At 51.5% G+C, this 27,824-nt stretch overlaps 2 protein-coding genes across 18 annotated transcripts in view; one reads left to right on the top strand and one right to left on the bottom strand.

Moving 5' to 3' along the window:
- Tsc2 (TSC complex subunit 2) overlaps nucleotides 1–356 on the top strand; it is a 33,721-nt gene extending 33,365 nt beyond the window's left edge. For all 8 annotated transcript variants that reach the window (XM_057776090.1, XM_057776088.1, XM_057776089.1 and 5 more), the window contains one exon: nucleotides 30–356. In XM_057776090.1, coding sequence (XP_057632073.1) covers nucleotides 30–194 — 165 coding nt within the window. In that variant the 3' untranslated portion in view covers nucleotides 195–356. The remainder of the gene's footprint in view (nucleotides 1–29) is intronic.
- Pkd1 (polycystin 1, transient receptor potential channel interacting) overlaps nucleotides 340–27,824 on the bottom strand; it is a 51,124-nt gene continuing 23,639 nt past the window's right edge. For 3 of the 10 annotated variants that reach the window (XM_057776073.1, XM_057776075.1, XM_057776078.1), the window contains exons 11-46: nucleotides 26,843–27,595; nucleotides 25,243–25,374; nucleotides 24,859–25,034; nucleotides 24,416–24,549; nucleotides 20,216–23,838; nucleotides 19,869–20,018; nucleotides 18,103–18,246; nucleotides 17,740–18,019; nucleotides 17,459–17,672; nucleotides 17,230–17,389; nucleotides 16,752–16,904; nucleotides 15,683–15,827; nucleotides 14,977–15,597; nucleotides 14,499–14,655; nucleotides 14,056–14,308; nucleotides 13,735–13,930; nucleotides 11,418–11,588; nucleotides 11,198–11,341; nucleotides 10,893–11,103; nucleotides 10,680–10,806; nucleotides 9,649–9,762; nucleotides 9,489–9,541; nucleotides 9,061–9,245; nucleotides 8,876–8,969; nucleotides 5,986–6,104; nucleotides 5,706–5,926; nucleotides 5,441–5,635; nucleotides 4,923–5,062; nucleotides 4,244–4,356; nucleotides 3,436–3,565; nucleotides 3,194–3,319; nucleotides 2,818–2,992; nucleotides 2,415–2,705; nucleotides 2,198–2,332; nucleotides 1,816–2,121; nucleotides 340–1,721 (exon numbers count right to left, since the gene is read on the bottom strand). In XM_057776073.1, the coding sequence (XP_057632056.1) occupies nucleotides 1,254–1,721; nucleotides 1,816–2,121; nucleotides 2,198–2,332; nucleotides 2,415–2,705; nucleotides 2,818–2,992; nucleotides 3,194–3,319; nucleotides 3,436–3,565; nucleotides 4,244–4,356; nucleotides 4,923–5,062; nucleotides 5,441–5,635; nucleotides 5,706–5,926; nucleotides 5,986–6,104; nucleotides 8,876–8,969; nucleotides 9,061–9,245; nucleotides 9,489–9,541; nucleotides 9,649–9,762; nucleotides 10,680–10,806; nucleotides 10,893–11,103; nucleotides 11,198–11,341; nucleotides 11,418–11,588; nucleotides 13,735–13,930; nucleotides 14,056–14,308; nucleotides 14,499–14,655; nucleotides 14,977–15,597; nucleotides 15,683–15,827; nucleotides 16,752–16,904; nucleotides 17,230–17,389; nucleotides 17,459–17,672; nucleotides 17,740–18,019; nucleotides 18,103–18,246; nucleotides 19,869–20,018; nucleotides 20,216–23,838; nucleotides 24,416–24,549; nucleotides 24,859–25,034; nucleotides 25,243–25,374; nucleotides 26,843–27,595 (10,809 nt within the window). In that variant the 3' untranslated portion in view covers nucleotides 340–1,253. The remainder of the gene's footprint in view (nucleotides 1,722–1,815; nucleotides 2,122–2,197; nucleotides 2,333–2,414; nucleotides 2,706–2,817; nucleotides 2,993–3,193; nucleotides 3,320–3,435; nucleotides 3,566–4,243; nucleotides 4,357–4,922; nucleotides 5,063–5,440; nucleotides 5,636–5,705; nucleotides 5,927–5,985; nucleotides 6,105–8,875; nucleotides 8,970–9,060; nucleotides 9,246–9,488; nucleotides 9,542–9,648; nucleotides 9,763–10,679; nucleotides 10,807–10,892; nucleotides 11,104–11,197; nucleotides 11,342–11,417; nucleotides 11,589–13,734; nucleotides 13,931–14,055; nucleotides 14,309–14,498; nucleotides 14,656–14,976; nucleotides 15,598–15,682; nucleotides 15,828–16,751; nucleotides 16,905–17,229; nucleotides 17,390–17,458; nucleotides 17,673–17,739; nucleotides 18,020–18,102; nucleotides 18,247–19,868; nucleotides 20,019–20,215; nucleotides 23,839–24,415; nucleotides 24,550–24,858; nucleotides 25,035–25,242; nucleotides 25,375–26,842; nucleotides 27,596–27,824) is intronic. The other 7 variants (XM_057776076.1, XM_057776082.1, XM_057776079.1 and 4 more) reach the window with 5 other exon arrangements.

Genomic DNA, 27,824 nt, shown 5'->3' with positions numbered 1-27,824 from the left:
CTCACTGCCAAAGCTTTCTCTCTCTGTAGATCCGTGAAGAAGTGCACTATTCAAACCCAAGCTTGCCTCTGATGCACCCTCCAGCCCACACCAAAGCCCCAGTTCAGGCCCCTGCTGAGCCCACACCCACCTACGAGACAGGCCAGCGGAAACGCCTCATCTCCTCCGTGGATGATTTCACAGAGTTTGTATGAGGCCACTAGGGGTCCTGCAGTGCCAGAGCCATGCAGCTGGCCCTTCACTGTTTGACACCACCACCGTCTGACTGTACTCACACATGAAATAAACTGTGGCCATGTCCACCTGGCCCATGGAGTTCAGAGAAGCACAGATAGCAGCAGTCAGACAGCTTTTTTATTTGACTTTGTCTTGTCTGTTTGGGGTTGGGGCAGGATCAAGGCTAGAGCTGCAGCTGAGCCCACAGAAGCAGGCAGGCACTGTCACACATTCTCTTTCCCCCCACCCTGGGGACCAGCCCCAGTGGGGGTCTTGTCCGATACTTCTTGGCATCTTTCAACCCACAGTAGTCCTGGCCTTGCTCAGACCTGATACCAGCAGATCTGGGTGCTGCCTGGCCCCAGACAAGGGAGGAAAATGGGGCCATAGTGGTCCCAATACCATCCAGCACCTGCCCAAAGCCAGACTCGGATCCTGTAATTGGCTGCAGCTTCCCCTGCACCTCTACCACGGGTAACTTCAGCCACTAGGCCCTTCAGCCCAAGTGAAAAATAGTGACATACAAAAATATATACATTTTAACCCCATATAAATTATTGATGGTGGACATACAAAGGGGATGGCGGCTAGAGGCAAGTATGCTGCACAAACAACAAGAGAGGTAATAATTTACGGGACGGACAGGGAATAAGTGTAGCTTAGCCCTCCCTCTAGCAAGGGGAGATGGCCGCCTAGGAGTAGAGCTGGGCACAGCCCGCTGTACCTGAGGACTTGGGAAATAAATTAGCATCTTGGAGACTGGGTACTCACTTGGTCCAATACTGCTGTATCCTCCTGTGGGGAGGGGACCTAGGTCCTGGCTGGCTACACAGCCTTTTTTAAAGTGCTGAAGCCCATAGGCAGACAGGTAAGGCCACAATACCTGTACCCTAAGGAACTTATATGCAGCCATTCTGCCTGGCCCAACCTTGAGGGCAGCAGAAGGTAATACTGAGTGGTGTTCCACCCTGGCTCTGAGAGGCCAGTGTGAAGCCACAGGCCTTCCCAGGATTGGGAATGACCAGGACCCCTTGGGCCTAAGTGCTGCCGGGGTGGATCTTGTTGTTAGATCGCAGGGATGCCCTGCTGAGGCCCACTGCCTGGTCTAGCCCCTTACTGGTCCTAGCAAGGCGGCTGGGCAGAGATGTCTGAGGGCCTGGAAAGCAGCCAGGGGAAGGGGAGAGAGGAGGTCTGCTGTGTCCATGGCCTTGAAGGCTCTGGAGTTGTTGCTCCAGCTGGTAGACATCCTCTGTGGCCTGGTTGAGTCGGTCAAATTGGACAAGCAGGGTTTCAAAGACAGCATGTAGGCGCGAGGGCTCTGGTTCCAGCCTCAATGCCGAGCGGTTCAAGCCTGCACTCAGCCCATCTGGCTGGCTGGATGAGGTGGAAGGGTGTGAAGCATCTGAGCCTGCGCTGGGTGGAGGCACAACCGGGGATGACTTCGAGCCCCTGGATGAGCGAGAAGGCAGTGGCTCCATTCCTTCAAACCGGACTTTGTGGCGGAACTGGGGGCGGCACAGGGGCTCGGTCAGTCCGGCTGCACCCTGGGCTCGTAAGACCCAGGGTGTGTCCCTCTCCCCCCCACTGGGCCGTACCCACCTCCTTGACTTTGCTGAAGCCCATCCAGAGCCGAAGCCTACGCAGAAAAAGCTCCACCATCTCATAGTCCTGGGGCTCCCAGGCTGGACGGTAGAGTTCCCCGCGCAGGGCATGGTACCGCCAACGCAGGAGAACAGCTCCTAACCTTAAGGCACCCCACATCCGCAGAGCCCAGAGCCCCACACACAGCAGAGGGGACAGGTACCAGGACTCAGAAGGGCACAGAGTAGGGACCCTGGTCCCAGGACACAGCACCAGGAAGGCTCGGGCCATGTTGTGGAGAGTGTCAGCACCAGAGGAAATAAGCTAAGGGAAAGAGACACAGGTAAAGGTGTGCCCTGGGTGAGACCCTTCCCTGGCACACCCCAGAACAGCAACCTACCAGAACAGCCATCTGAGCATAGGCCACACCGAGCACCACTAGACCCAAGGTGGCACCCATGAGCTCTGGCAGAGCACGGCACAATGTCTTGCCAAAAACCGACCACTGGCGCACAAACCGTAGCTGCTGGGCAGCCTGCAGACAGAAGGCAGTCAACTTTCACCAGGCCCTGGGTTGATCCTAGTCACCAGCCTTGCACCAGCCCTTTGGCCCTTACCTTGATCAAGAGCAGGAAGAGTAGTGAGGCCGCCAGCCCACGGGCCACAGAGCCCAGCTGAGCCACTTGGTCGAAGCTAGTGAAGTGGCGCGGATAGTCGTGTATAAAATGGGTCCACTGGCGGTCAGCAATGCTCAGCTGGGCCAGGCGTACCAGCCCTGTGGCTGCCGTCAACATCACCAGTAGCCACCGTGCCCAGGCATCAGGCTGTGCCGTGCGTGCACACCCCTCTCTGCGCCAGGTGTGCACCTCGGCCACGGAGAAGTATAGGGCAAATAGCAGCAAGCACACCTGAGGAACGGGGTGTCTATGAGGGGCATGGTCAAGAGTAGCAGGGGTATGTTCAGATTCCTGTGGGGTGTGATTAGGATCCTGAGGACAGATGTCAAGTGGGAGGGCATACCGAGGTGAGTAGTGGCAGTGACAGGCCAGTGCTGAGTCGCCGTAATGCAAATGGGCGGACACTGAAGGCAGCCAGTGCATGGCCTGCTACAGGGAACTCCAGGCGCAGTGTGACAGCAGCGTGTAGCCCCACAGCAGGGCTGTAGCGGGTGAGTTCCACAAACACTGCACGGCTCCTACATGGAGGGTGCTGTCAGCAGGAGGGGCCATGTGTGCAGGAGCACAGGGTGCAAAATGGGAAGTTTGGCCAGTTACACAGGCCTGGGAAGGAGGTCCATAGGGGCTTCAGGGCTAGGTATGGGGACAGCTGGCTAGAGTGAGGCTCAGAGGCCTGCCAAGGGAACAGGTTTCCTGCTCACTTTCTCCTCAGCACGCACCTGCTGTCAAGCCAGTTGTGCAGCTGCAGGAAACCCAGCCGTGCACGGCTCTCCTCCAGACTCAGCCCCAGCTCCTGGACATAGCCTCCACTGTCATACACTGCACAGTAGCCCCAGTACCATGCGCTGTGGAGACAGGACAGAACCGGAAACTCCCCAACCCTGAGAGCATCTGGTAGGCATGCCCTCCTCTGAAGAACTTCCATCACCCAGGTGGGGACTTAGGCCCTTACTCTACTCACCCCAACAAGTCTGGTGCAGAATAGGACCATGTCTCAGAGTCATTTTGAGCCACACTCTGCCAGCCAATGCCATAGTCACTGGTGCTCAAGCTTCCTGCGGTTGAACACATGTGCTCTGAGCTGGAAGGGTCTGGGCTCAGGACATACGACACAATGGGTGACTCCCTGTGCTGTAGACTTTCCTGAATCCTCCCAGCCACCCATTCTGCAGGACATTTGATTACACTGTGACCCCTGAGATTGTGTTATTTACTGGAAAAACTTGTCTCTAGTTGTGTGTGGTGTGGCTCAGCCCCAGCGCACACCTTTAATCCAAGAGCTCTCTGCTTATTGTAAACAGGATTAAATAAAGTCAACCATAGATCAAGAGGTGGAGCAAGCAACCAGTTAACAAGAAGTGAATTTAGGATTAAAGGAAAAAAACCATAGAGAGTAAGAGGGAGTCAGGAGGAAGGCTAGAAAGACGCATAGGAAGTAAGAGACATTTGAGTTTGAGGGGTTTTTTGAGACATTAAAGGAAAAGAGAGGGGTAGAATGTAGGCTGAGGAGGAAGGTCAGCTGGGTGCTTTCTCTGCCTCTCTGAGCTAGCAGGATTTTACCCCAGCATCTGGCTCTAGAGTCTTTATTGGTAAAATTGAACAATGGAGATTTTGTTAAAAACAACAACCACCCCATAAAGCAAACATTATTACTACCAGTTATAAAGAAGAGGGCAAAGGTCATATAGCTAAGTGGAGTTCAAATAGCTGAGCTGCAGTTGCAATGGAAGGAACAGGGTAACAAGCACATATGGCCGTCCCCAGCTTACCTTCCTGCAGTCGCACCTGCCGCAGCCGCGGGGGTCCCAGCTCAGGATTAGACTGGTTCCCGTGGACATAGGGCAAGAGGACATGTGACATCCATGGCCAGAACTCATCAGACCTGCCAGAAAACGTTAGTCACTGAGGTCAAGGGTATCAGGGCCCAAGAGGTGCTGCCTCAGCAGCCCCTGAGATGATGCTGGGCAGATAATTCTTGGACTGCTACTTGGGGCAGATAATTCTGTCCTGATATTGTGCTATGTACTACCCACTAGATACTCCAGCATGTACTCTGGTCCTGACAACCTAACAGGAATCTAGATCAGAGATGTCCAATCTTTCAGCTTATGTGGGCCACAGGGGTTTCTAACCCACAGCCCACAGGTTTCAAGAGTATTCATTTTGTATGACACTGTGATTACGTTGTTGTCTACAAAGTTCAATTAAGTTATAAACAACACAAAAAGAAAATATCTCATGCTTCAAACAGCAAATTTTCTGTTGGGATTCATTCACAGCTACTGAGTTACAAGTGGTTCATGAACGGTAGGACCCTTGATTCTAGATACTTCAAAATGTTCTCTAGAGGCTGGGCTGACTAAAGACAAAACCAATATGGGCCTTGGTGGGCACCAGTGCCACCCTGGCCCAATGCAAGGTGGATGTGTGTGTCCTGAGTGTCCGTACCGGGTGATGGCCAAAAAGGCTTGGCTATCCAGCTCCTGCTTGATGGCACTCTGTAGGCGGTAGGCATGACCATGGCAAGAAGCATCCCCATAGTTGGCCAGGAGCGTCACCAGTAGAAAAAGCATGTATACCAAGAGGCTCTGTAGGACAGGGATAGAGGGCTCTGATCAGCTGATCCCATCCCACAGGGCCAGGGCAAGGTTTTATTTAAGACTAGCAGGCAATGGTAGTGCACGCCTTTAATCCCAACACTCACGAGGCAGAGGCGGGTAAATCTCCAAGTTTGTGGCTAGCCTGGTCTATGGAGCGAGTTCCAGGACAGCCAGGGATACATAGAGAAACCCAGACAGCTGTGCCCAGTGCCCTCAAGGCCAGGAGGAAGCAGGAACTTGAGATGTACAATAACAGGTGGGGGCAGCAATGATAGGAGGGCAGGACTACAAAGCCCCAGTGCTCGCTGGAGGTCAGGAGCAGAGCAAACAACAGTAGAGTGGAGGTTACCTGTAGCCAGAGCTCACCTTCATCATGTCATGAAGCTTTTTGACCTTGCGGGCTTCCTCCTTTGCCAAGAAGAGTGCAAAACCATGGGGAGGCCGTACACGGGGTACCCGTTCACTTACAGGTGTTACAGCAGGGCTTTCTACCAGAGTGTCATCTTCATCAGGGTGTAGCCGCTTGGCTATCAGTGAGAAGTAGAGGGCTTCCAGCAGGACCTGGGGTGGTAGTGGGATCAGCTGGCAAGCATTGAGACTGGCAGCCCCTCCCCTCTAGGAGTCCTCTCACCTTAAGGGGCTCCCAGCCAAGAAATGAGGCCAGGAAGCTGGAGCTGCTTGAAAGAAGCCACATGACACTCACGCTGGGGGGGAAGCCGGCACCAATCCACCCTGAGACCGCAACAGCCACTGCTACCAAGAATAGGCTGAGCCCGTGGGCCAGGGAGGCACACCAGGCAGGCAGCAGTCGCTTCCGAAGGCCTTCCACCAGTCCTGGAGACACACAGACAGCTACATGGCTTCCAGTCCAGGAGGACCTGGGAGGGATGTCCTGGTCTGTGTGAGCATACCTGTCCTGGAGAGCCTTGTCCCCAGGGGCTGTTCCCAGGTCAGGCCCATGCTGGGTGGTCTCTTCTCCCCCAGTGTCTGCAGCATCAGTGTTTCTGTTTTCTCCCCAGGAACACTGGACCTGAGCACAGACCAGGGCCATGAGTTTTGTGCACCCGCCCCCCCCAGAAAGAAGAGGCAGTGATTTCTGTCTGTATTCATGTGGGAGCAGCTCCTTCAGCATCTTAGGAGTCCTGGACCATGCACATGTGCTGGGTGTGCATGACACCCTGATCACTGTCCTTCCTTCCTATATATACACCCACTGCCCAGGGCCCAACAAAGGGACTAGTGGGTCCTTATCTTATATGTTCTGTCCTGGCATGAACCAGTGGCCCTTCTCCAACCTCATACCAACTATACAGGACTGTGGTCTAAACCTTACATGCACACTCCCCGCCCTGTAGAATGTTACAGGGGTGCACATTCCCGTGTGATTCTGTTTTTAAAAAGGCCAGTGTGATCTACACAGTGAGTTCTAGGTCAGCCAGGAATATACAGTGAGACCCTGTCTCAAAAACAAATAAGTAAGCGAACAAACAAGGAAGCAAGGCTAAGGAAGCAAGGAAGGCAAGGAAGCAAGAGGGCAAAAAGAAGACATGAAACTACCATGCTGTCTGAGGGGAAAGTCGCCACGTTTATCAGTGCTTCTTGTGACCCAAGGACTTTTAAATGCATGGCTCACACCAAGTGTGCACTGCCACTGAGCCCTGAACCTGTCTCTGACTCAGAGGTGTCTGGACCTGGGCCACTTAATGAGCAAAAGCATCTGGGTTTAGCTTATTAGGCAAGCACAGAATAGCGAATAACTGGAAATGGTTTTCTTTGAATTAAATTTGCTGAACATAAAAATTATAGAGCATTTAGCAAGTTTAAAAATTGAGGACATTTATTAGCAGCACTTCCGATGTAATAGGAACAGTAATAGTTCTCACTCATCATTCAATGTGAGGCTGTCTACAGAATGGATATGGAGACCAACACGGTTAAGACGCACAGGCTGGGTGGTGGTGGTGGCACATGCTTTTAATCCCAGCACTTGGGAGGCAGAGGCAAGCGAATCTCTGAGTTTGAGACCAGTCTGGTCTACAAAGCTAGTTCCAGGATAGGCTCCAAAGCTACAGAGAGAAACCCTGTCTGGAAAAGAAAAAGGAAAAAAAAAAAAAAAAAGATGCACAGCACAGAGCACCAGGTTTTCATCAGACTCAGCTGCATGACCAAGCTGTGCCTGTCATTATACTATACTATCAGTTACCCAGTACTGGTCCCAACTGGATGTCAGGCACTGCTGGATATTTTAGTGTATGATGGTGAAAAGAAAAAGTCTCTCTGCTCTCAGTGTATGCTCACCAGCAGCAGAAATGGGTCAGTGTTTTGGAAGCAGGAAGGGCCTGGAAAGGCATAGCATGTGTGAGTGAGACTTCACTGTATCCATACCAGGTAAAGACAATCTCTGCTCAAGCCACATCAAGCAAATCCATGAAGGAAGGAACAAATGAAACACCTCTTTGGGGAAGAGGACTCTGGGTAGAGGGAGCAGCAGATGCAGGAGGCAGGAATTTGAAGTGGTATGCTAAGTTGAGGAGCAGCAGGACCTATTTCCTAGCTCTATATGGTATCAGGACTGCACCAGTGTGGGAGGCCACCTAAGAAGGCCCTGTAGATCCCTTCTAGAGTGACTGAGAGGGTCTCTCTAGAGCCAACAGTGTGCTCCTAACAGGGCTGCTCATAAAGGAGGTGGCTTCTGCTGTGCCCTGGAGACCACACACTCCTGGGGGATATTAGCTAGCAGTGGCCACCACGCTGCAGTGAGGCTGGCATGGGGATAACTGGAGTCTGCCATCGGCCTGGCCAGTGTACCTGCTGTCCTTCTAAGCACTGACACTAGAAATAAGGAGCTAGGGAAGCAGGGTCAGGAACCACAGAGAAGTAGAGGACGTCACAGAGCAGGCCTAGCAATGGTCCAAGCAGAAAAGACCTGAGATAGAAGATGCGGCTGGGAACACTTGTCCCTGCGTCTGGACAGAAGCTGAGAGTAGTTGTAAGAGAATGATGGGAAAAGAGAGTCCCGGAGCCAGACTTCTGCCTCGGTGGACTAGAGAGGCAGGAGGGACAGAATACTTCTAGTCTTGTTGACTCTGAGCAGTTCAGCTGCATGAGAGCTCTGGGTAGTGGGCTATGGCACTGACCAGCAATTCCCTGTGTTTTTCCCTTGAACCCTTCCTGCCAAGGTCAAGTAACCCAGAGAATTCTCCTTTTCTGCATCCGGTTTAGTCAGCTCATACAACACTAACCTCTGGTTGTTTAAAATTTAGAATGAAAACGTGGATACTGAAATAGATGCAGATGACAAAAAGAATATATAATTCTACGTGAGCTCTAGTCGCTGAATCGGGAGAAACCAAGAAACTTCATCATTTTTAAGCATTCAAATAATCAAAATAGTCTCAAAATAAAAATAAGATATTTAAAAACTTTAGCATCAATTTTCACAGTGTTGATTCCAAGTCAAAATCCCTGCGTGGCTATGCAGTGAAACCTTGCCTCAAAACAAAAAACAAAATTTCTTTCCAGACCAAGCCCCTGAGGTACATCCTGGTTGTCTTTCCATTTGTCAAATGTCCTGTGTTTCTGTCCCTTCCCTAAAGGGATAACATGCTGGCCCCAGGGGATCCCATGAACTCCCCTCTATGGGGGAAAGTGGAGGCTCAGAACAGTCAAGCAACACAGGCACAGTTCAACACTGGGTGACAGCACAGCCAGGAGATCCTCAGCTTCCTGAGGCAGGTACAGGGCCCCACTACACAACCACCACGAACACCCTACCTCCTTCCAACCATGCCAGGCACTCACAGGCTAGTAAGCAGGTCTGTTTCTATGAGGGCATCCTGAATGGGAACCAGGTTGCTGGCCCCATCAGCCAGGACCTGCTGGATCAGGTTTTCATCTAGAGGAACAAGAAGTGTTGGAGTGGCATGACACTGAATAACTTGTGCTCTCCTAGAGCTTGGAAATCATTCCTTCCCACTCTGGCTTACCTGATGCTGACAAGTATTTAGCAGGCAAAGAAGGGCTAACCAGAGAGATGCCATCTTCCTCTGGGCCCAACATGCAACCAGGCCTATTCTGTGGCAATTGCTGCAGTGTGCTGCTCACAACAGACGGGTCACTGAGCAGGTCTGGCCAACTGAGAGTGCCTTCACTGGATGGCCAGCACACCAGACTGTGGAAAACAGACATCCTGACATGTACCTGACCCAAGTCTAGTCATACAAGTACAGAAAGCAACATACACAAGGATACATTAGCTTTGGAGCAGCCCCACTCCTAGAACAGTACATAACAACACCCAGAGACAGCAAAAACAGGATGAGGATGAGCACACACAGTCCAGCACCCGAGCATGACCTGCCAGGCACTACTGCTGACTCAGGCTGAAGCTTCCAGACCCTCTAGGCAGCCTCACCTTTTAGCATCTTCCAGAAACAGGTCATTCTTCACTTGCCCAGCAAGGGCCTGCTGAGAGGGGAAAGTGCCTCAGTGTGGTTGGTCTGCAGCAGCAGAAGTGACAGCCCAACCATCCCTAACCAGCTCACCCTGCCCTGAGCCCCAGGAGGAACGTTCACCTCTGTGAGGCCAGAGAGTGTAAGTAGGGAGCTGTCAAGCACAGATGGGTCCAGGTAGCTGTCAACATCTAGCGCCTGCTGCCCTGGGGATGTGGGGTTTTGGTCACCAGACACCTGTGAGGAAAGAAGAGTGACTTCAGTCTTCAGTGGCTGGTACAACGGGGCAGGAGTCACTGGCCTGGCTTTTCTGTGTGATGATTCTGAATGACCCACCCGGGGCTCTTTACTGGCTCTAGGGCTACTTGGACTTTTCTTTTCTTTTCTTTTTTGATTCTTTTTGAGCCAGGGATTCTCTGTGTAATGGCCCTGGCTGTCCTGTACTCACTCTGTAGTTCAGACTGCCCTTGAACTCACAGAGATCCGCCAGCCCAAATGCTAGGATTAAAGGTGTGCACCACCACTGCCCAGTCTGAACTCTTTTAAAATTGTTTTTGGGCCGGGCGGTGGTGGCGCACACCTTTAATCCCAGCACTCAGGAGGCAGAGGCAGGCGGATTTCTGTGAGTTCGAGACCAGCCTGGTCTACAAGAGCTAGTTCCAGGACAGGCTCCAAAAACCACAGATGGTGGCGCACGCCTTTAATCCTAGCACTCGGGAGGCAGAGGCAGGTGGATCTCTGTGAGTTCGAGACCAGCCTGGTCTACAGAGCTAGTTCCAGGACAGGCTCCAAAGCCACAGAGAAACCCTGTCTCGAAAAACCAAAATAAATAAATAAATAAATAAAATTGTTTTTGGCAGTTTGTAGTTTGTGTCTTTCTAGTAATCAACTCTTTCTTCTAAGTTCCTTAACCCACCAGTGTAGAATCTGCTTCCAAGCCCCATTTATTTCTCTGGAGGAACTAAGATGTCTCCTCCAATTTATGGTTTGGTCATTTAAATCACTTCCCCTTGGTCAATCTAGCTGATGGCTTATCAGTTCTGTTTACTAGGCCAAAGAATCACGTTTGGTTTCTGGATTTTCTCTCTGGCTGCTATACCAAACAACACAAACTATACTCCACCTCAGAGCTCTGCGGCCCTTGCCCAGCCCACCTTACTCCGTGACATCCGGAAGAGGAACAGGACAGCCAAGTAGACAGGGTAGACAACAACACTGGACACAAGACCAACAGCAACTATGTCGACACTTGGCGGGATCAGACTGGATACAGGCCCCATGCTGAGGTGACAGAGAAGACAGGATGAGTTAGGGAGAAGACTAAAAGGAAGTCAGCCAGGTTGGTCAGCAAACCTCACAGGACCCACCTGTATGTGGTATCTCCCACGACCCCATACCACACAGCATTGGCAGCCAGGAACAGGCAGAGGAGGAGGACACAGCAGGTGACCCTCTGGACCCGGGTGAAGCGGCTGCGAGGTGGCCTGTCCCATATGGAGAGCCAGATGTGCTTGTCAAAGAAGCCTCTCTGCAGCTCGGCCACTAGAAGGCGCTGGAACTGCCACAAGGCAGCTTCATCTGGGAGGATTCAGATTTACAGCAGGAATGCAGTGGGTGCCCACGTCATTCCCCTCTCCCTTTCTCCACTACCAAGGCAGGTGGGTAGCCTTACTTGCCGCAAGCACCTCTTTCTCCACTAAGCCCCCATTGGCCTCAGTCTCCACTGACAGCCAGTCGTTGACCAGAAAGAAGGTGCTTTGGGCACTCTGCAGGTCCCGAACAATGATGTGCTGCAGGAACCAGGCGGGGCTGAGCCCTGTGGAGAAAGGGACCCAGATGAGAACTGAAGCAGGCTGGCAGGATGCAGGGGTGGCAACGGCTCTTACTCAGACCTTTGTTGTCATGCCACACTCGAATTTTCCACACACTCCCAAGGCTGTGTGGGGTAGCAATCTGGAAGATATCCAGACTGTTGCGATGAAAGGCTCTGTCTCCATCTAAGTGCCGGTGACCACTACGATTGTCCTCTCCATACAACATGATGCCTACATGAGCCGTGGTACCTGGAGAGCAGAGAACTCTGGGTTTGCTATTCATTATGTACGAAACTCACATCAGCCATCCTGTCTACAAACAGTACAGGTAGCCCTGAGCTTTCAACAGTTTCTGAAATGGTTACTTTTATACTAATGTAGATTGAACACAGGGCCCTATGATAGGCAAGTACCCTGAGTTCCATATCTAGCCATTTTTTTAAAAAACGTTTTATTTTAGCACAGGATGTCATTAAGACACCCAAACTGGCCTGCAACTTGCCCTCATTTGCCTGAGTTTGTGATTTCCCCCACATCAGCCTCCCAGGTAGCTAGGATTATAGGCATGCACCACCAGGTCCAGTCTGCATAGTTCAAACAGACCCAAATTCCAAGTTCCTTAATTTGTTAACAAACACCAAGCCCACAATAGCATGGCTTTCAGTGGCCAGGGTATACGTGCCGAGCTCAGGATTGTAAACCTGGTCAGCCTGTCATATGTGTGTCAGTGACCAGGCAACAGTTATGTGCTTAGGTAGTCTACTCTCCAGAAATGAAGTCATAGCTTTTAAAACTGAGCACTCAGAAGAGAGAACTTGCCAACAATAATGAAAGCATGGCAAAGAAATAAAGCTGGGCCAGGTGGTGGTGGTACACACCTTTAATCCCAGCACTCGGGAGGTAGAAACAGGCCTTTGAGAGATCTCTGTGAGTCAGAGGCAAGCCTGGTCTACAAGAGCTAGTTCCAGGACAGGCACCAAAGCTACACAGAGAAACTCTGTATCGAAGAAAAAAAAAAAAAAAACACCTAGAAATAAAAACTGGTGGGTTTGGGGTAAAGCTCAGGAGTAGAACATGTGCTCAGCGGGAGGCCCTGGGTCTATCTCATGTGCACATAAACAAAATGAGTGAAAAATTGCAAGATTAGAATAAAAAATAAATAAAATTGTTGAACTAAGCTCTTGCCTTGGACTCTGTCAGCAAAGAAACTTTCCATGCACACGTGGGAAACTGCCACCAGAAAGGAGGAGCCGTCTCCGCAGACAAGGCTGGTGAAAGTTGCCCAGAGTTTTCAGGGAGTGTCCACAGTACTCGCAGCAAAGACAAGTCAATTCGAATATGGACTATGACACCTGCCGGTTTACTTTGTCCCAGAAGCGCTGGAGTTTACTTGTCCCAGAGTGGCTGTAGTCACACTATTCTGAAGTTTCCAAAAGCTTTCAATTCCAGGGTGTGTCTGGGACAGGCTCTTGTTATGAACCCTAGGCTTGTGAGCTTTTTTTTTTTCTTCCCCAAGACAGGGTTTCTCTGTTTAGTTCTGGCCGTACTGAAACTCATTCTGTAGACCAGGCTGGCCTCAAACTCAAGAGATCTGCCTGCCTCTGCTTCCCAAGGGCTGTGATTAAGTGCATGCGCCACCACTACACAAATGAACACCTTGGGTTTTTTCTTAAATTACATTCTATTTATTGAGTGCAAGCTACAGTGCACATATGGATGTCAGAGGATTATCTATAGGGTGTGCTCTCTCCTTTCACCTTGTGGGGCCTAGGAATCAAATTCAGGTTTGCTGGTAAGTCCCTTTACCTGGTGAGCCATCTCTGCAGCCCCAATAGCGAGTTTTAATGTTAATAACAAACATCAGGTGGGGGTAGTGGCACACACTTTACCTTTAATCCCAGCATTCATGTGGCAGAGGGGTGGATCTCTGAGAGGCCAGCCAGGTCTACATAGGGAGTTCTAGGCCTCCCAGAGCTACATAGTGAGACTGCATCCTGCCCCAGCCAATAAATAAATAAACAAACATTAAGGACTGCAGAGCGGTTACAATAGAGCAGTTTGATTTTGTGCATGTGAGGCCTGCCCTACTCTGAAGTGAGGAGCATCTTCTTGGCTCTTGGACCTGTTGTCTTTCTCTTTGTGTCTGTGCAGTGCTGTTGCTGGAACCCAGGGCCCTGCATCCTAGCTAAGTGTTCTGCCATTGAGCTACACTCAGTCTTCCTATATCTGTTGTTTCCTAATCTCTAAGCTAAGTCCTTATCACAACATTTTGAGAACTGAGCACTTGTTTTGTGATACTGCTCCCCATAAGCATCAGACAGGGTCCAGGACCGAGATTGTAGAGTCCAGGCCAGGGGAGACTCCACATCCCACCCCTAATCACCCCTTTCCTTACCTGAACCTCGGCTCCAGCCAGTCTTGACCAGGATTTCATATTTGAAACGGCCTCCCTTCCCACAGAATGGGATGACACGGACTCGGCTAACATCCAGCTGGTCCAGCTTGCGCAGGATCACAGCCATGACCACATAGGTCACCAGGCATATGGCACATGTCAACAGGACAATGTAGTTAATGCTTGCAGAAGGTTCCTGGGTAGAAAGAATCATCAGGTGCTGGTGGCTTCAGCTTATGCACTTTAGTTTCTAAGGATGGAATCAGGATGCCCCAGGCTCTCTCAATATGGAAAATATCTAGGGACAGGAGCATTACTCACAGGAAAGATGAACTGGACATGGCTGGGAGGCACAAAAAGGCTAGCGCCAAAGGCAGTGAGGTGGCGGGTAAGGCAGACAGCCTGGCTGGGTGAGGTCTCCTCCAGGGGTACAATCCCCTCAGTTCTCCACATCATCATGTCTTCATTGAAGTACTGGCACAGGGAGGTGTACAGGCCAACAGACACCTCCAGTGCAGACCAGTGGAAATGGTTGGTCAGGTTCAGGTAGTAACTCCTGCCCAGTGCCTCAGTCCTGCAAGAGACAGAGTAGTGTCACCGCCAGACTCCAAGGCCCTGAGTGTCACACCCAGCCTTCCTATTGCCCTGGCTCCATAATTAGCCCACGTACCTGTGGCTAATGCAGGACAACTTGCATTCACCCTTCTCCCACCTCCTTTCCCTCTGCAACCCCCACCTCTGTGGTCCCAGCGGGAGACACTCACCCTGGGGCAATGAAAAAGGTATAGGGCCTGTGATCAGCACCCTCAAGCACCTCCAGGCTGATCCTCCTACTGGCTGAGCAGTTGTACTCATTGGGCTGGGACACCGAGTGCAAGTAGACAGCCAGATAGGGCTCAGGTTCCTCAGACAGGTAGCGTTCTGGGGGGCCACATACATAGTATCAAACACCCACCAAAAAACTCATCACACTAAGGGCGCCCTGCAAGTTGTTGTCATGGGACTTGAGGGTCAGTCACCTAAGCAGAAGATTCTAAGAACCTCCACAAGGAAGTCAACACATGCTTCTCTGTGACTACAGGTATATGGGCTTTATGGAACCAGGGCCACAGAAAACTGAGAGCTGGTCAGGCCCCCAGGACCAGTGACTGCAAATTTAATGGTATCCGCATAAATACCCCCTCCCTAGGGACAAGGGTGGAAGGAGGCTAGGCGAGTCATGTGCCCACCCCGAACACACACCATTAAGCACTGTGTAAGTGATCCTCAGATGCAGCCCAGCTTGAGGGTTGCTGTTGTCTGCGGTGACCACAGCACTGATTGAGGCCTGGGGCTGTATAATGGTAGAGCCTGCAGAGTTGTGGGAGCCCTGGGCAGCCTGGTCTGAGTTGTTTGGCACCTTCACTGTGATGGCACGCTCTGAGGCCAGTCGCTCAATAGGGATTTGGGTACCAGTCTGTGTCTGGAATGCCATAGACGCCACTTTGGTGGAGACAGTGTAGTTGCTAATGTAGCCGAAGGGAAAGGGGTTGGAATCCACAAGGAAGATGAGTTGCACTATATCACTGAGGTTGGACAGGGCCCCACTGAAGGCCTCAGGAATGGAGAAATGGCAGCTGGGTCCCAAGGTTTTGCCGTAACACAGAAGGCTGAGTGGGTCTGAGCGTTTGCCCAGGGCCACAATCTCCTCGCCCACCAGGGTCAGAGGCTCCTCATTGAGTACTCGGGAACGCATGAGGATACACATGAGGGCTGATGAGAGGTTGTAGGCCTTGGATGCCACAATCTGTGAGGGTGGTTCAGCCCCCAGCTCCAAGGGTTGTGGGCCCTGCATGTCCAAGCTGGCCAGGTGGATGAGGTCACCTGGGCAGGCAAAGAAAGTAAGGGATGTTGAGAAGTGGTGAGAGCTGGAGGGGAGGCTAGGGAGTGGGAGGGGCAGCTTGTGTACCTGTGATATTGAGGATGCTGTCAGCAATGGTAGTGGGTGTCACAGTACCCTCGGTAGTTTCAGCTTGCAAGATGCGCATCATGCCCTCCAGCTTCTGCAGCATCTTCTTCAGGCATGAACGGCACATGAGCTCCCTGCTGGACACCTTCGAGGGAGATGAGCATGACCTCCAGACCCATCCTCAGCACACAAGCTCATGGCATCTACGAGTCCCACCTCCACACCACTAAATGGCTCTGTCTCCTCACAATGGCTGGTATTCTAGGCAGCTTCCTGCCTCTAACCTGCACCGAGGACCTGCCTGGATGGAAGTCTTCAAGGCTTTCCTTGCTAAGACTTCTATGGCTCCTCCCAACCCAAGGATGCACTCAAGTTCTTTCTGGGGCCTACATACTAATCACCTCAGCTATCTGTTTCCATGGCTAAAAGCAAGGAAGATGTCAAGGCCTTGGCTAGAGTCCAAATCTAGATACATACAAGGGCACAGAAGCCACATGGTAACAGTGACTTCTACCCAGAGCTCTCTGAATTCCTGTCCTCTGAGGACTTGACTATTCTACTGGTCCCTGTACAGAACCCACCCTGACAGAGTGCCTTTCTTTCTTTTTTTTTTTTTTTTTTTGTTTTTTTGAGACAGGGTTTCTCTGTGGCTTTGGAGCCTGTCCTGGAACTAGCTCTTGTAGACCAAGCTGGTCTCGAACTCACAGAGATCCGCCTGCCTCTGCCTCCCGAGTCCGAGTGCTGGGATTAAAGGCGTGCGCCACCACCGCCCGGCTATGACAGAGTGCCTTTCTATCAGATACAGGTCATTTGGCTCACAGCTTAGAAAATGTAACCCTCCATAGGTCATAAGGCTTTGTCAGGTAAGCCTAGTTAAGTGGGACATGACTACAGGCCTGATGAGAGGGCACATATCCGCCTATAGTAGCCAGAAGAGCATGTGGACACACACTGGGAGACAACAGTGAGGCTGCAAAAACTGGCAGAGGCTATAAAGATCTCCCTGTCTGAAGCCTTTCTCATGATGCACAGGGCCTGTGCATAGCGCAGAAGGCTGCACCTGTCTTACCATGCACTGGGCCAGTGCAGCAGTGATCTGCTGGATGTCATCCACGGTGTTGACCCTCAGGGAAATCAGGGTCTCTGTGATGTTCTTACGCATTTGGGCTCGCAGCTGCTGCTCATGGTTGGGCTCTGACACCATATCTGGGGCCTGCTCATACTGGAGAAGGCAGGGAACATAGAAGAACCATGAGAAGAGGACAGGCCTCCTCGTGATATTTATCCACGGGGAGCACTGGCATGCACCTGGTGGTGCTACAGTACAGTTATGAGGCATGGGCAGGGATTTAAAGATCAAAAATAATACAGGGTCCAGAGTATCAAGAGGGTACTGTGGGAAAGCTGACCTTGGGAAGGTCCTAGTATGTAGTAGGGTAGGAGTTAGCATTCAAAGGTCTTAGGGAACGTTATTGGTTTGAGGTGCATGGTTTCAGCCCACTCACAGAGCACACCTAAGGGATCCTTTTCTGTCCATATGCACTGACCTCATTGAGCACAGTAATAAGGGCTAGAGAGTACTCGATGACATGCTGAGGGTCAGCCTGCCTCAGCAGCCCAGGCAGCACACTGGCAGTCAGGCTGTACAGCCAGGGTATGAGGTCTGCAGAATTACCACTGGGTTCTGGCAGGACAATGGTCAGAGACCTGGAGGGTGGGAGTAGACTGTAAGTAAGTGGTGGTCAGCTCACGTTCCCTCTCCAGGGTTCAGCTCACCTGTTGAGTGCAACAACAGCAGCACCAAGCTGGTCTTGTACAACCACAGCCAGGCTCACCACAAAAAGGGGTTGGAATCCAGGAGGCAGGACAGCCCCGTAGGTGGAGAGACTGCCCTTATAGATGCAGAAATCCTCACAGTAGCTCTGACGACAGCGCCTCAGCAACAGGGCATATACCAGTGGAGCTCCACCATCCTCTGCATCACGCCAGCCTATGAACACACAGCATTTGTACAGAGTCCAGGCTCACACCAGTCTCTCCAGGTAACCCACACTCACCTGTACATTCAAAGTGCACTTTAGTGGTGAGACCACGTACAGCATCCAATGGGAATAGGTGACAGGAGCCTCCAAGTGGAGGGCGGTTGGGTGAGAGGCGGATGGAGGCACAGCCCTCCTCCTCTCCCGAATGGCCCAGCACAGTGAGTGTGAAGATGTAGCCTTCCCCATCACGAAGCGCACCCCGCCGCACCACCAGGTGCAGGCCAGTGCTCCCCGTGGATGTTGTAGTCTCATCCAGGACCAGAGTCTTATTGCTGAAAGTCCGTGCTGCCCAGCGCTGCATGACGAAAGCATGGAGGATATGGTGAGAGGGGTGCCCTGGGTACCTCCCAGGAGACGTGTCATCTGACTGCTACTCACCACTTGCTTGGAGCCACTGCTGCAGTTGTGGCAGTGACCCTCCAAGTACACGTAGGAACTACGGCTCACTTCATACACTGCTTGTGCCTTGCAGGATACACACTCAAGAGACACAATGGGTACTCGTCCACTTCGAATCAGCACCTGGAAGAGACAAGCGTGTCACAAGGAGGCTCCACCCTCTTGCACCCTGGAAAGCTTCCTAGCCCAGGCCACTCCTGTTTGGCCCAAATTCCAGGTTGTATCTTTGGGTGAGTGAATCAAGTTAGGTAAGCAGCAAAATCCAGAAGGCCTGCCATCTGGTATAACTCCAGGGCCCTGCTGGCCCAGAAGTAGGAAGCATGGGAACCACTGACAGTGCATGATGGAAGCAAAGTACCCAGGAAGTCAAGATTAGTTGTTTCTTTCTTTCTTTCTTTCTTTCTTTCTTTCTTTCTTTCTTTCTTTCTTTCTTTCTTTCAAACATTTTTTATGGTTTATTTAATGTGCATTGGTGTGAAGGTGTCAGATCCCCTGCAACTGGATCTTCAGACAGTTGTGAGCTGCCATATGGGTGCTGGGAATTGAACCCAGGTCCCCTGGAAGAGCAGTCAGTGCTCCCAACTACTGAACCATCTCTCCAGCCCTCTTTCTTTCTTTCTTTCTTTCTTTCTTTCTTTCTTTCTTTCTTTCTTTCTTCCTTTCTTTTCTTTCTTTCTTTCTTTCTTTCTTCCTTTCTTCCTTCCTTTCTTTCTGTCTTTCTTCCTTCCTTCCTTTCTGTCTTTCTTTCTGTCTTTCTTCCTTCCTTTCTGTCTTTCTTTCTTTCTTTCTTTCTTTCTTTCTTTCTTTCTTTCTTTTTTTTTACATAGCCCTGTCCCAGACATGCTTGTGACCTGGGTAGGACCTGGGTGAGTTCAGTCAGGCAAGATCTGCTGAGTGCCCTCTTCAGAACACTTTACTTGGCAGGATTATCTTCAGGTAGGTGACCTGAGAAGGCCTGGTGCTGAGGAGACATCCTCAATCTGAGGCACCAGAATAGCCCAGCACCCCTCCAGACACACTGGCAGGACCCATCCCACAGCAACAGAAGTGGCCATTACTTGCACAGTGGTCTTTACCTTTACAGCAAGTCCAGGGCAGATGTTTGAGCAAGAACTGGCTCGCTGCCCCCAGAAGCAAGGACAGGCTTTGTGGATGGGTGTAGCTACCTAGGCAGGCAAAGGACTTGGCTTCTCATTATTTCCCTTTCATACTGGCAGTATAAAGTTCATTTTTTGCAAACCATAGTGTTTGCACGACTCTTGTACTGGACCCAGGCGGTGGTGGCACATGCCTTTCATCCCAGCACTTGGGAGGTAGAGGCTGGTCTGTAAGAGCTAGTTCCAGGACAGCTAGGACTGTTACACAGAGAAACCCTATCTTGAAAAACAAAACAAAATATATTTTGTTTGGTTTTTGGATACAGATTATCATTATGTTGGTGAGATTAGAGTAGAACTCTTGCTCTTCCTATCTCGGCTCTCTCTAAATGCTAGATTACACGAGAGTGGGCTACCTGCCTACCTGTCCTCTGAAAAGTCACTCTAAATTGTGTCCTGATTTTCAGATAGAAGCAATGCTAATTTGGTAATTTTGGCAAATTAAGTTGGTAATTTACCAAAATTAGCACTAGGTTAGAGAGACCTCACAGTCCCTGGGGATATTATAGCTGTGACTGACAGAAACCAGGTTAGAGCAAGTACTGTCCTGGTGTGGGGCTAAACTGAGGGATTCAGGGCACAACCCACCGTCTGGTTGGTGGCTTCCTCCTTCCGGCCTGCTTTCCACACTATAAGGTTGAAGGTATATTCCACACCAGCTTCTAGGCGCTCCAGGGGGATGGTGACCATACTGCTCCCACGGGGCCCAAAGTTCAGCACACAGCCACCTGCCTCACTCTATGAAAGCAAATAAGGAAAATGGGTATAAGAGCTCTAACCAGTCTCAAAGCAGACCCTGGCTTAGAAGACCTTTTCCTGTGCTGGGGCTAAGGCCCACCCCAAGAATAATCCAAGTGCTAAGGCACTTACTAGACATGGATGCATGAGACAGAAGAGGCAGGAAGGACCTGTCACCCTAAGTCCCCATGGCTGACCTGTGTTGAAGCCACGCAGGCCCAATGAAAGTTGAGTGGCGTCTGGTCCCCATCCTCCAGATTAGGGTCATAGGACTTGCTCCCATCCAGCACCAGGTCCTGTGTGTCTGACCATACCCGGTATGAGCCACCTTCAATGATGGGTACCAGACGTTCAGCAGCTACTGTCACGTTGGCCTGGATGCTCCGTGCCAGTGGTGTGTCCCCAAATGAAACCACAAACACAAAGCAGTAGTGGCCCACAGGCAAAGCCAGCCGTGGCACTACCAGCTGGGGACGGCTCACATCTACACCACGAAGTACCATTTGAGTCATACGTCCTGGCCGCTGACAGCTGGCAGTACGATATATCTGCCAGTGGTACTCAGTTTGGTAGGAGACACAGTTGCGGAGATCAACATGGGCCTCCAGGTAGTTGCGCTGGGAGCGCCGCATCAGCACTTGCAAAGGCAGTGCCACCTCCACCTCAGGCTCCCTGCAGGCTAGCACCTGCACAGTCACTGTGGCCTGCGCCACAAAAAAACTCACTAGGTTTGTGGCATTCACTTCGACGCGGTAGTCCCCAGGATGCAGGTAGTTGTGGTCAGTCCAGGACTCATCTGTGTTCTGTACTGGAGTCCCATCCCCAAAGTCCCAGTGGTAGGCTACACGCCGGGGACTGGGGCTTGTAGCAGCCTCAAACCGCGCTGAGCGGTTGGTAAAACAGCGGCCACTCTGAAGTCTTACATACTGGATGATATCCTGTACTTCCACCATTAGTGTGAGGTTCACACCACCCAGTTCATTGAAGGCACGCACATGAATCTCCAGTAATCCTGCAGCCACAGGCGTGTAGGTGACATCACGGCCCGATAGAATGACCAACGAGTCACCCTGAACCTTTTGCAAAGAGAAGTACCAGGCATAGGCAACCCGGGAGCCCCGCTGTACCCGGGCTGTGAAGTTCTTTTCAGTGCCTGTGGCAATGCCTGGCTCACAGCAGTTGGGTACCTGCAGCCCAACAATAGCCTCCAGCACTAAGATACGAACCTGTGCTTGGGCCCGGCTCACATGGTTCTCAGCCTGCACATTTACCATATGGTCTCCAACCCGAAAAAAGCTATGGGAGAACTGAGGACCAGAGAGTACTTCAGGGATAGACCCACCAACCTGAAGTCGGAAAGTAACAGCAGAGCCAGCAGCCAGCAAGATCTGAAAGTGAACTGACTGCCCAGGTGCTACCACCTTGCTGCTGGCCCATAGCACCAGGCTCACAATAGGCTCCTCTACTGTGAGATTGTACATGGCTGAAACCCAACTGACTGCATTGGAAGCATTAAGCTGCACAGAGAAGTTGCCAGCAGTGGGGAGGCGCACAACAATGTTCTGGCTGTGCTTACTGCCACCCGGCAAAGTCCAGCACCAACTCACATTGGTACCTGCATCCAGCTGACCCCAAAAGGACACAGTGGAGCCAGCTGCCACAAAGATCTTATCCGGATCACTGGTTCTGATGCTCAGGCCACCCACAGGCACCTGTATGGCCACTTCAATTGTGGCATTAACTGAGCCCAACTGGTTCTCAGCTGTGACTCTGACCAAGTGCAGGCCAGCTGTAGCAAAGTTATGGGTGGTGGATGGCGTCAAAGTCTCCCAACTCAGTCCTTCCTCCAGGTACCAAGTGTAAACAATACCACTGCCACCAGCCACTTCAGCACGAAAGGTGAGGCTTACATTGACAGCAGCTGGATTAGGAGATGCATACAGGATTAGACACTCCACAGGCTCCACAAAGTCTATGGTGCGGTTGGCTGAGGCACTGCCCAACATGTTGGTGGCTCTGAGATGGATATGGTAGGTGCTAGCCTTGAGTGCAGTGAGCGAAAAGCTCTTGCCACTGCCAATGAGGGTGAGGCCGCCATACTGCTGGGCGGTCCAGCTGTAGGAGATGTTGGTGCCATCCCTAACTGCAGCTTGCAGCTGCAGTGTGGAGTTGGTGGGGAAGCAGCAGCTGCCACCACCTCCCACTATCTGCAGCCCCTCGATGAGCTGCAGAACATAGATGAAGATGCTGTCCTGGGCAGAACCCAGCTCATTCTCAGCTGTGACAATAATATTGAAAGTACCCACTGAGCGGAAGGTGTAGGAAATAGTAGGGCCACCTGGAATGGGCGTACATCGGTCACAGAGCACCCAAGAGTAGTGAACATCACTACCCACCTCCAACAAAGTGCTAAAGCTCACACTGCCATTCAAGGGCACCACTGTGCGGCTGGCATTGATGGTGAGCCCCTGCACACGCTGCTTCACGGTGATATTGAGTTGGGCCTCACTGCGGCTCACCTCATTCCAGCCAGACACACTAACAGTGAAGTCACCAGTGCTGCTGTACATATGAGTGACCTCAGGGCCCTCTTGCTGGCTTCCATCTCCCAGTTCCCACAGGTAGGTGGCAGGGCTCCCACTGCCCACTGCCGAGAACAGATAAGGCTGCTGCAGCTCCAGCACGTGGGAGCCATTGATCCTAATGCCAGTGACTAACACAGGCTCCTGTACCTCCACAAAAGCCGAGTCATTGGTAGCAGAGATGTTGTTGGACACAGTGACAATCACCAAGTAGGAGCCTGGTTCTTGGTAGATAAATGTCACTTCAGAGCCCCCAGTATGGGTGTGGGTAATATCTTCAGTGCCAAAGTCCCAGGTGTAGTGGTAGGGGAATGGCGGCCAAGAGTAGGCAACCAGCCAGGCTTCATCCCCAAGCTTCACAAACTGCCTCTCAGGTTGCAGGGTGACGTTGCGTATCTCGGGTTCCACACAGATGCTGGTGAAGTAATGTGCCTTGTTCACATGGCTTGACAGGACCAACACGAGCGGGAATGTGCCACTCCGTGTGAAGTTATGTGTCACTACTGGATGCCCATGGACGGTCACATTGGAGGAGCCATCCCCAAAGGTCCAATCAAAGAGATAATGGGCAGGGTTCCCAGTGACATGGGCCATAAGCTGGGCACTGGGCTGCATGGGGATGCAGGTAGAGGGTTCTATGCGCAATACCTCCAGGACAAACACTTGTACATGCAAACTCTGGGACAAGTGGCCAACAGGGCTGGCTGCTACTACTGTCACGGTGCAGTTCTGGGCCCGCAGATATACATGCTGCACTGTAGCCTCAGGGCCTGTGAATACAGTGCCATCGCCCATGTCAAATGTCCATGTAATGTTGTCACCTGACTCCACAGTCGCACTGACTATCGTGGGGGTTCCCTGTTCCACAGATGGGCTCAAACACACAGTCAGGCCACGCAACTCCTGGAAGACATGGATGTCTATATGTGCTGCCACACTGCTCACTGTGTTGTTAACCTCCAAAATGACTCTGTAGGTGCCCGTCTTGGTGTAGGTGTGGCTGAGTGCTGGTTGGCTCTGTACTAGGACAGGAGATCCATCCCCAAAGTCCCATGTATATAAGACACCATCAGCTGAGGGCAGTGGGTATGGGGAAAAAGTGACGGGTCGGCCGGCTACCAGGATGTTGCTGCTCATGCCAATGGTCACGTTGGGGAGCACAGTGCGCACACTCACGGGCACCTGCTGCGTCAGGTTCTCATAGGTATTGGACACAACGACGGTCAAGTTGTACTCACCTGTGGAGACAGGCCCAGGTGGGACTTCCTGCTCACAGAATCCCCACCTAGCACCTGCTACTGCACGAGGACAGTCTTGCTCAAAGCTTCAACTGCTATGCTCTTGGATCAGACCCAGAAGGTGTTCATACCCAGGCCATGTACATGTACAGGGCAGAACACCCAAGGGTCCACAATGAGCAAGAGAATGGACAAGACCGTTTCTAACACACAACTGCACAAGGGTAAACATGGAAGAAAATACCAGCACAAGCAGGAGCAAGTACATGGCATGAATACTACATGCCAAGTGGTGGAGTGGGGATATTACAGTGTGCAGCCTCAGGAGCTTTTAAAATAATTAAACAATGACCCCATCTTACTCTCCCAGGCTGAAATTGAAGATATATATTGAGGCCTTGGGGACCCTGTCAACCCACCCCGGTCCTCAATGTCTAGGTGCCCCTCCTTTACCCAAGTAAGGACTTTTCCCCACCACCAACCCAGGTTAGGTCAAAGTGGGAGTGATATGGGATGTTATACCCAAAGGTAGGCTGTCTAAGCTCAGGACCTGAAAGGCAATGGCCCCGCCCCTCACCTGGGGTGGCGTAAATATGCGTGGTATTGTGTTCCACAAGCACCTGGGCCACTGTGGGGTCCGGGACCTGGAAGGACTCGTTGTATGGAGGCTTGAACTGGCGGAGTACCTGCTCCCCATCCCCAAAGATCCACCTGCCAGGGCAGCAGGCAGACAGTGAGCAGGCAAGATGAGTAGATAGGGTGCCCCTGGCTCTGAATGCAAATTCTATAATCATTCTTTCCTGGTTCATGGGTTCAAGATATTATGTTGGCTCTACCATACGAGGATCTCTGCCCCTCATGTGGTCCTACCCACTAGTACTCCCAACAGAAGAGGAAATTGTAGCTCTGAGCCAGGATTCGAGGATAAATGCTAGGGGCTGAAATGAGAACCTGATGCCAGCCCCAACCCAGGCCCTGCTCAGCTAGCCACTCCCCCTCTCTAGGCCCAGAGGCACTCACAGGAAGGCCACCTCCACAGCTGAGTCCACCAGCACACCACCCGTCAGTAACAGTGTGGCATTGGGAGGCAATACAGAAGGCACTGCAGATACCCACAGCCCCCGCATCTTGTTCATCCGCTCCACAGTGACATTGTAGTTCACGGTGACGTTGCTCACATGGTTAGAGGCTGTCAGCTGAGGAGACAGGCATCAGTGGGTATGGCCCAGAGGCAGCAAGGACAGACCAATGGGTGAAAGGCCTCGAGCCCCGACTCAGCAGCCTCCCCACACTCACCCACAGCTGCAGCAGCGTCCTCAGGAGCAAAGCAAAGCAGAACAGAAGGCAAAGTGAGCACCCAGATATCCCAGGACCCCATGCCTCCCTCCATTGGCCCCTGCCTACCGAGAGCTTGAAGATGGCAGCACTCTGGTAGATTACATTGAAGACAGTGTTGTGGAAAGTCAAGGACGGTTTATCATCAATGGTCCATCGGAAGGTCACATCCGAGCCAGCCTCCACCATGGGGCTGTACCGCTACAGAAATGACAAGACATTGGCCAAAGCTGATTTTGCCCCAGTCTGGAGCTGACTCTGCCCCAACCCCATCTGTCCCCCTCAGACTTACTGGAGAATTTTTTGTGTGGTGCAGAGTGGACAATGTAAGTCTACCAGCTGAACCCTGACTGCAAAACACCCATGCTCATAGTCTCGGATGTTGACCCAGGTCAGTGTAGAACAGGTATATCCACAGGGGAAGCCAAAGCATACAATTGGACAAGTCATAGGAGACGGAAAGAAACGGCCCTTTCTTCCTTCCTTCATTTTGTTTTGAGACAAGGTAACTTTGTGCAGCCTTGGATGCCCTGGAACTCCCTCTGTAGAGCTCTGCAGATCTTAAACTCAGAGATCTGCCTGCTTCTGCTTCTCAAGAGTTGGGAATAAAGGTGTGTGCTACCACCAGCTGGCTATAAATGGCCCTTTCAATGTCTGCTGGTGTTAGGGTGGGCATGTCCAAGATGAGGAGATAGCGCCATCCCCCCAAGGTACTAAGGTAGCTAGCAGTTATCCTCTGAGGCTTCAGGTCCCATTTCAACAGGCACATGCATCAGGTAGCTACAAGCACAGCAGATAGCCCAGAAACACATGGGGATTCATGGAGACTCAGTGAAGGGTGGGGTCAAGTGTGATGTTTCATAAAACCTAAAAAACCTGAAGAATAGCCTAGTTGTGGTGGCTCAGGCCTTTAATTCCAGAGACAGGTGGATCTCTGTGAGTTCAAAGCCAGCCTAGTCTGTAGAGTGAGTTCCATGATCCAGGACAGCCAAGGCTACACAGAGAAACCCTGTCTTCTTTTTAAAAAAAAAAAAATTATTGATTTCTTTAATTTTATGTGTATTGATGTTTTGCCATGGGTGTCAGGTCTCCTGGAACTGGAGTTACAGACAGTTGTGAGCTGTCATGTGGGTGCTGGGAATTGTTCTTAACCACTGAGCTCTCTCTCCAGCCCCCGAGAAACCCTGTCTTGAAAAAACAAACCAAATCAAACCAAACCAAACCAAATAAAAAATCTGGAATATAAAAAAGCCTGAGAGAGTCTGCAGAGCAGCTGCTCTAGCTGGGACTGTCAGTAAAGTACACATTTCTAAATGGTGCTTGGGTGCAGCTCACAACAATAAAACCTGCCTTCCATGTATGGGTCCCTAGGGTCCATCCCCAGCACCACTAAGAGAGATAGAATCACTAAGTAGACAAGGACTCCCAGCAGGTCTCACATGGAAAGCATGTAATAGAAACAGTCAGCACGGCGGTGGTGGCGCACGCCTTTAATTCCAGTACTTGGGAGGCAGAGGCAGGCGGATCTCTGTGAGTTCGAGACCAGCCTGGTCTACAAGAGCTAGTTCCAGGACAGGCTCCAAAACCACAGAGAAACCCCGAAGGGCTTCCTCAGTGGGAGGATTCCTGTTCTCATCATTTAGAGGGCTAGGCTGCAGACCACACTTACCACTAGGATACCCTGCAACACTCGGGCCTCGGGGCTTGGCACAGCACGGAGGCCACAGATGGGCTCCTCAGCTGTCACCCTCAAGCTGATATTGGCCTTGCTGGCTCCATTCTGTGCCACAATCTCCATGGCATGATCCCCTTCTGTAAGCCTGGGTAGTACCAACACTGAGAATAGGGTGCCATTAGACTCTTCAGTGCAGTCTTGCTTGAGAATATCCACCTCAGGAGGGCAGGCATCCTCAAAGGGAGCACTAATGTTGCCCCCAAACCAATGAGCCGTGACAGTGGCATTAGCACCAGAGTCCACCTGAAGCACCAAAACTGAGCCGTTGGTTGGCACGTAGAGGTGACCATCAAGAGGAACAGGGTGAATGACTCTTAGTCCAGCCACTGGAGAGATCACATTGAAGCTGCAGGACAAATTGTGCCTGGACACACTGTTGCCCACTGTAGCCCGGACCTCATAGCGCCCAGGATGTTGTAGTCCAGGGTTAGACTCAAGGCCCAGCAGGGGGGTGAGCTGTTCTGTGGCCAAGAGCAACTGTAGGGAGCAGGCTGGGCCAGCCCAAGCTTCTTCCAGATGAATAGGCAGGTGGGTCTGCCAATCTGATGCATTGGTAGAAAGGTACAGGGCTTGGTCAAGACAACTGGAAGCCAGGGGGCAGTGCAGAAGGGTACCTGGGCCAGCATCATGTTGTATGCCAATGAGGTCACCAGGGAACACAGGGACATCCTGTCCATGGAGGGTAACCTATAGAAGAGGGAAGCAGTATTGAATTGTGTCCCCACGATAAAAGACTATAGGAACTACTGAGAGAGAGTGAACAGGACACCCATCTCAGGTCTCAGCACTGTCAATGGTACTTCATGGAGTCCCTGCTCCAAGGTACTCATGGCTGAGACAAACAGGGTATTATTGTTAACACAGGGAACATGCACAAGGAAGATGTAACAAGAGGGACTGCCACAGGTGGAAAGAA

This window comes from Chionomys nivalis, chromosome 7, assembly GCF_950005125.1.
Source record: "Chionomys nivalis chromosome 7, mChiNiv1.1, whole genome shotgun sequence".
NCBI lineage: Eukaryota > Metazoa > Chordata > Mammalia > Rodentia > Cricetidae > Chionomys > Chionomys nivalis.
This window is presented reverse-complemented; position numbering and strand designations above follow the sequence as displayed.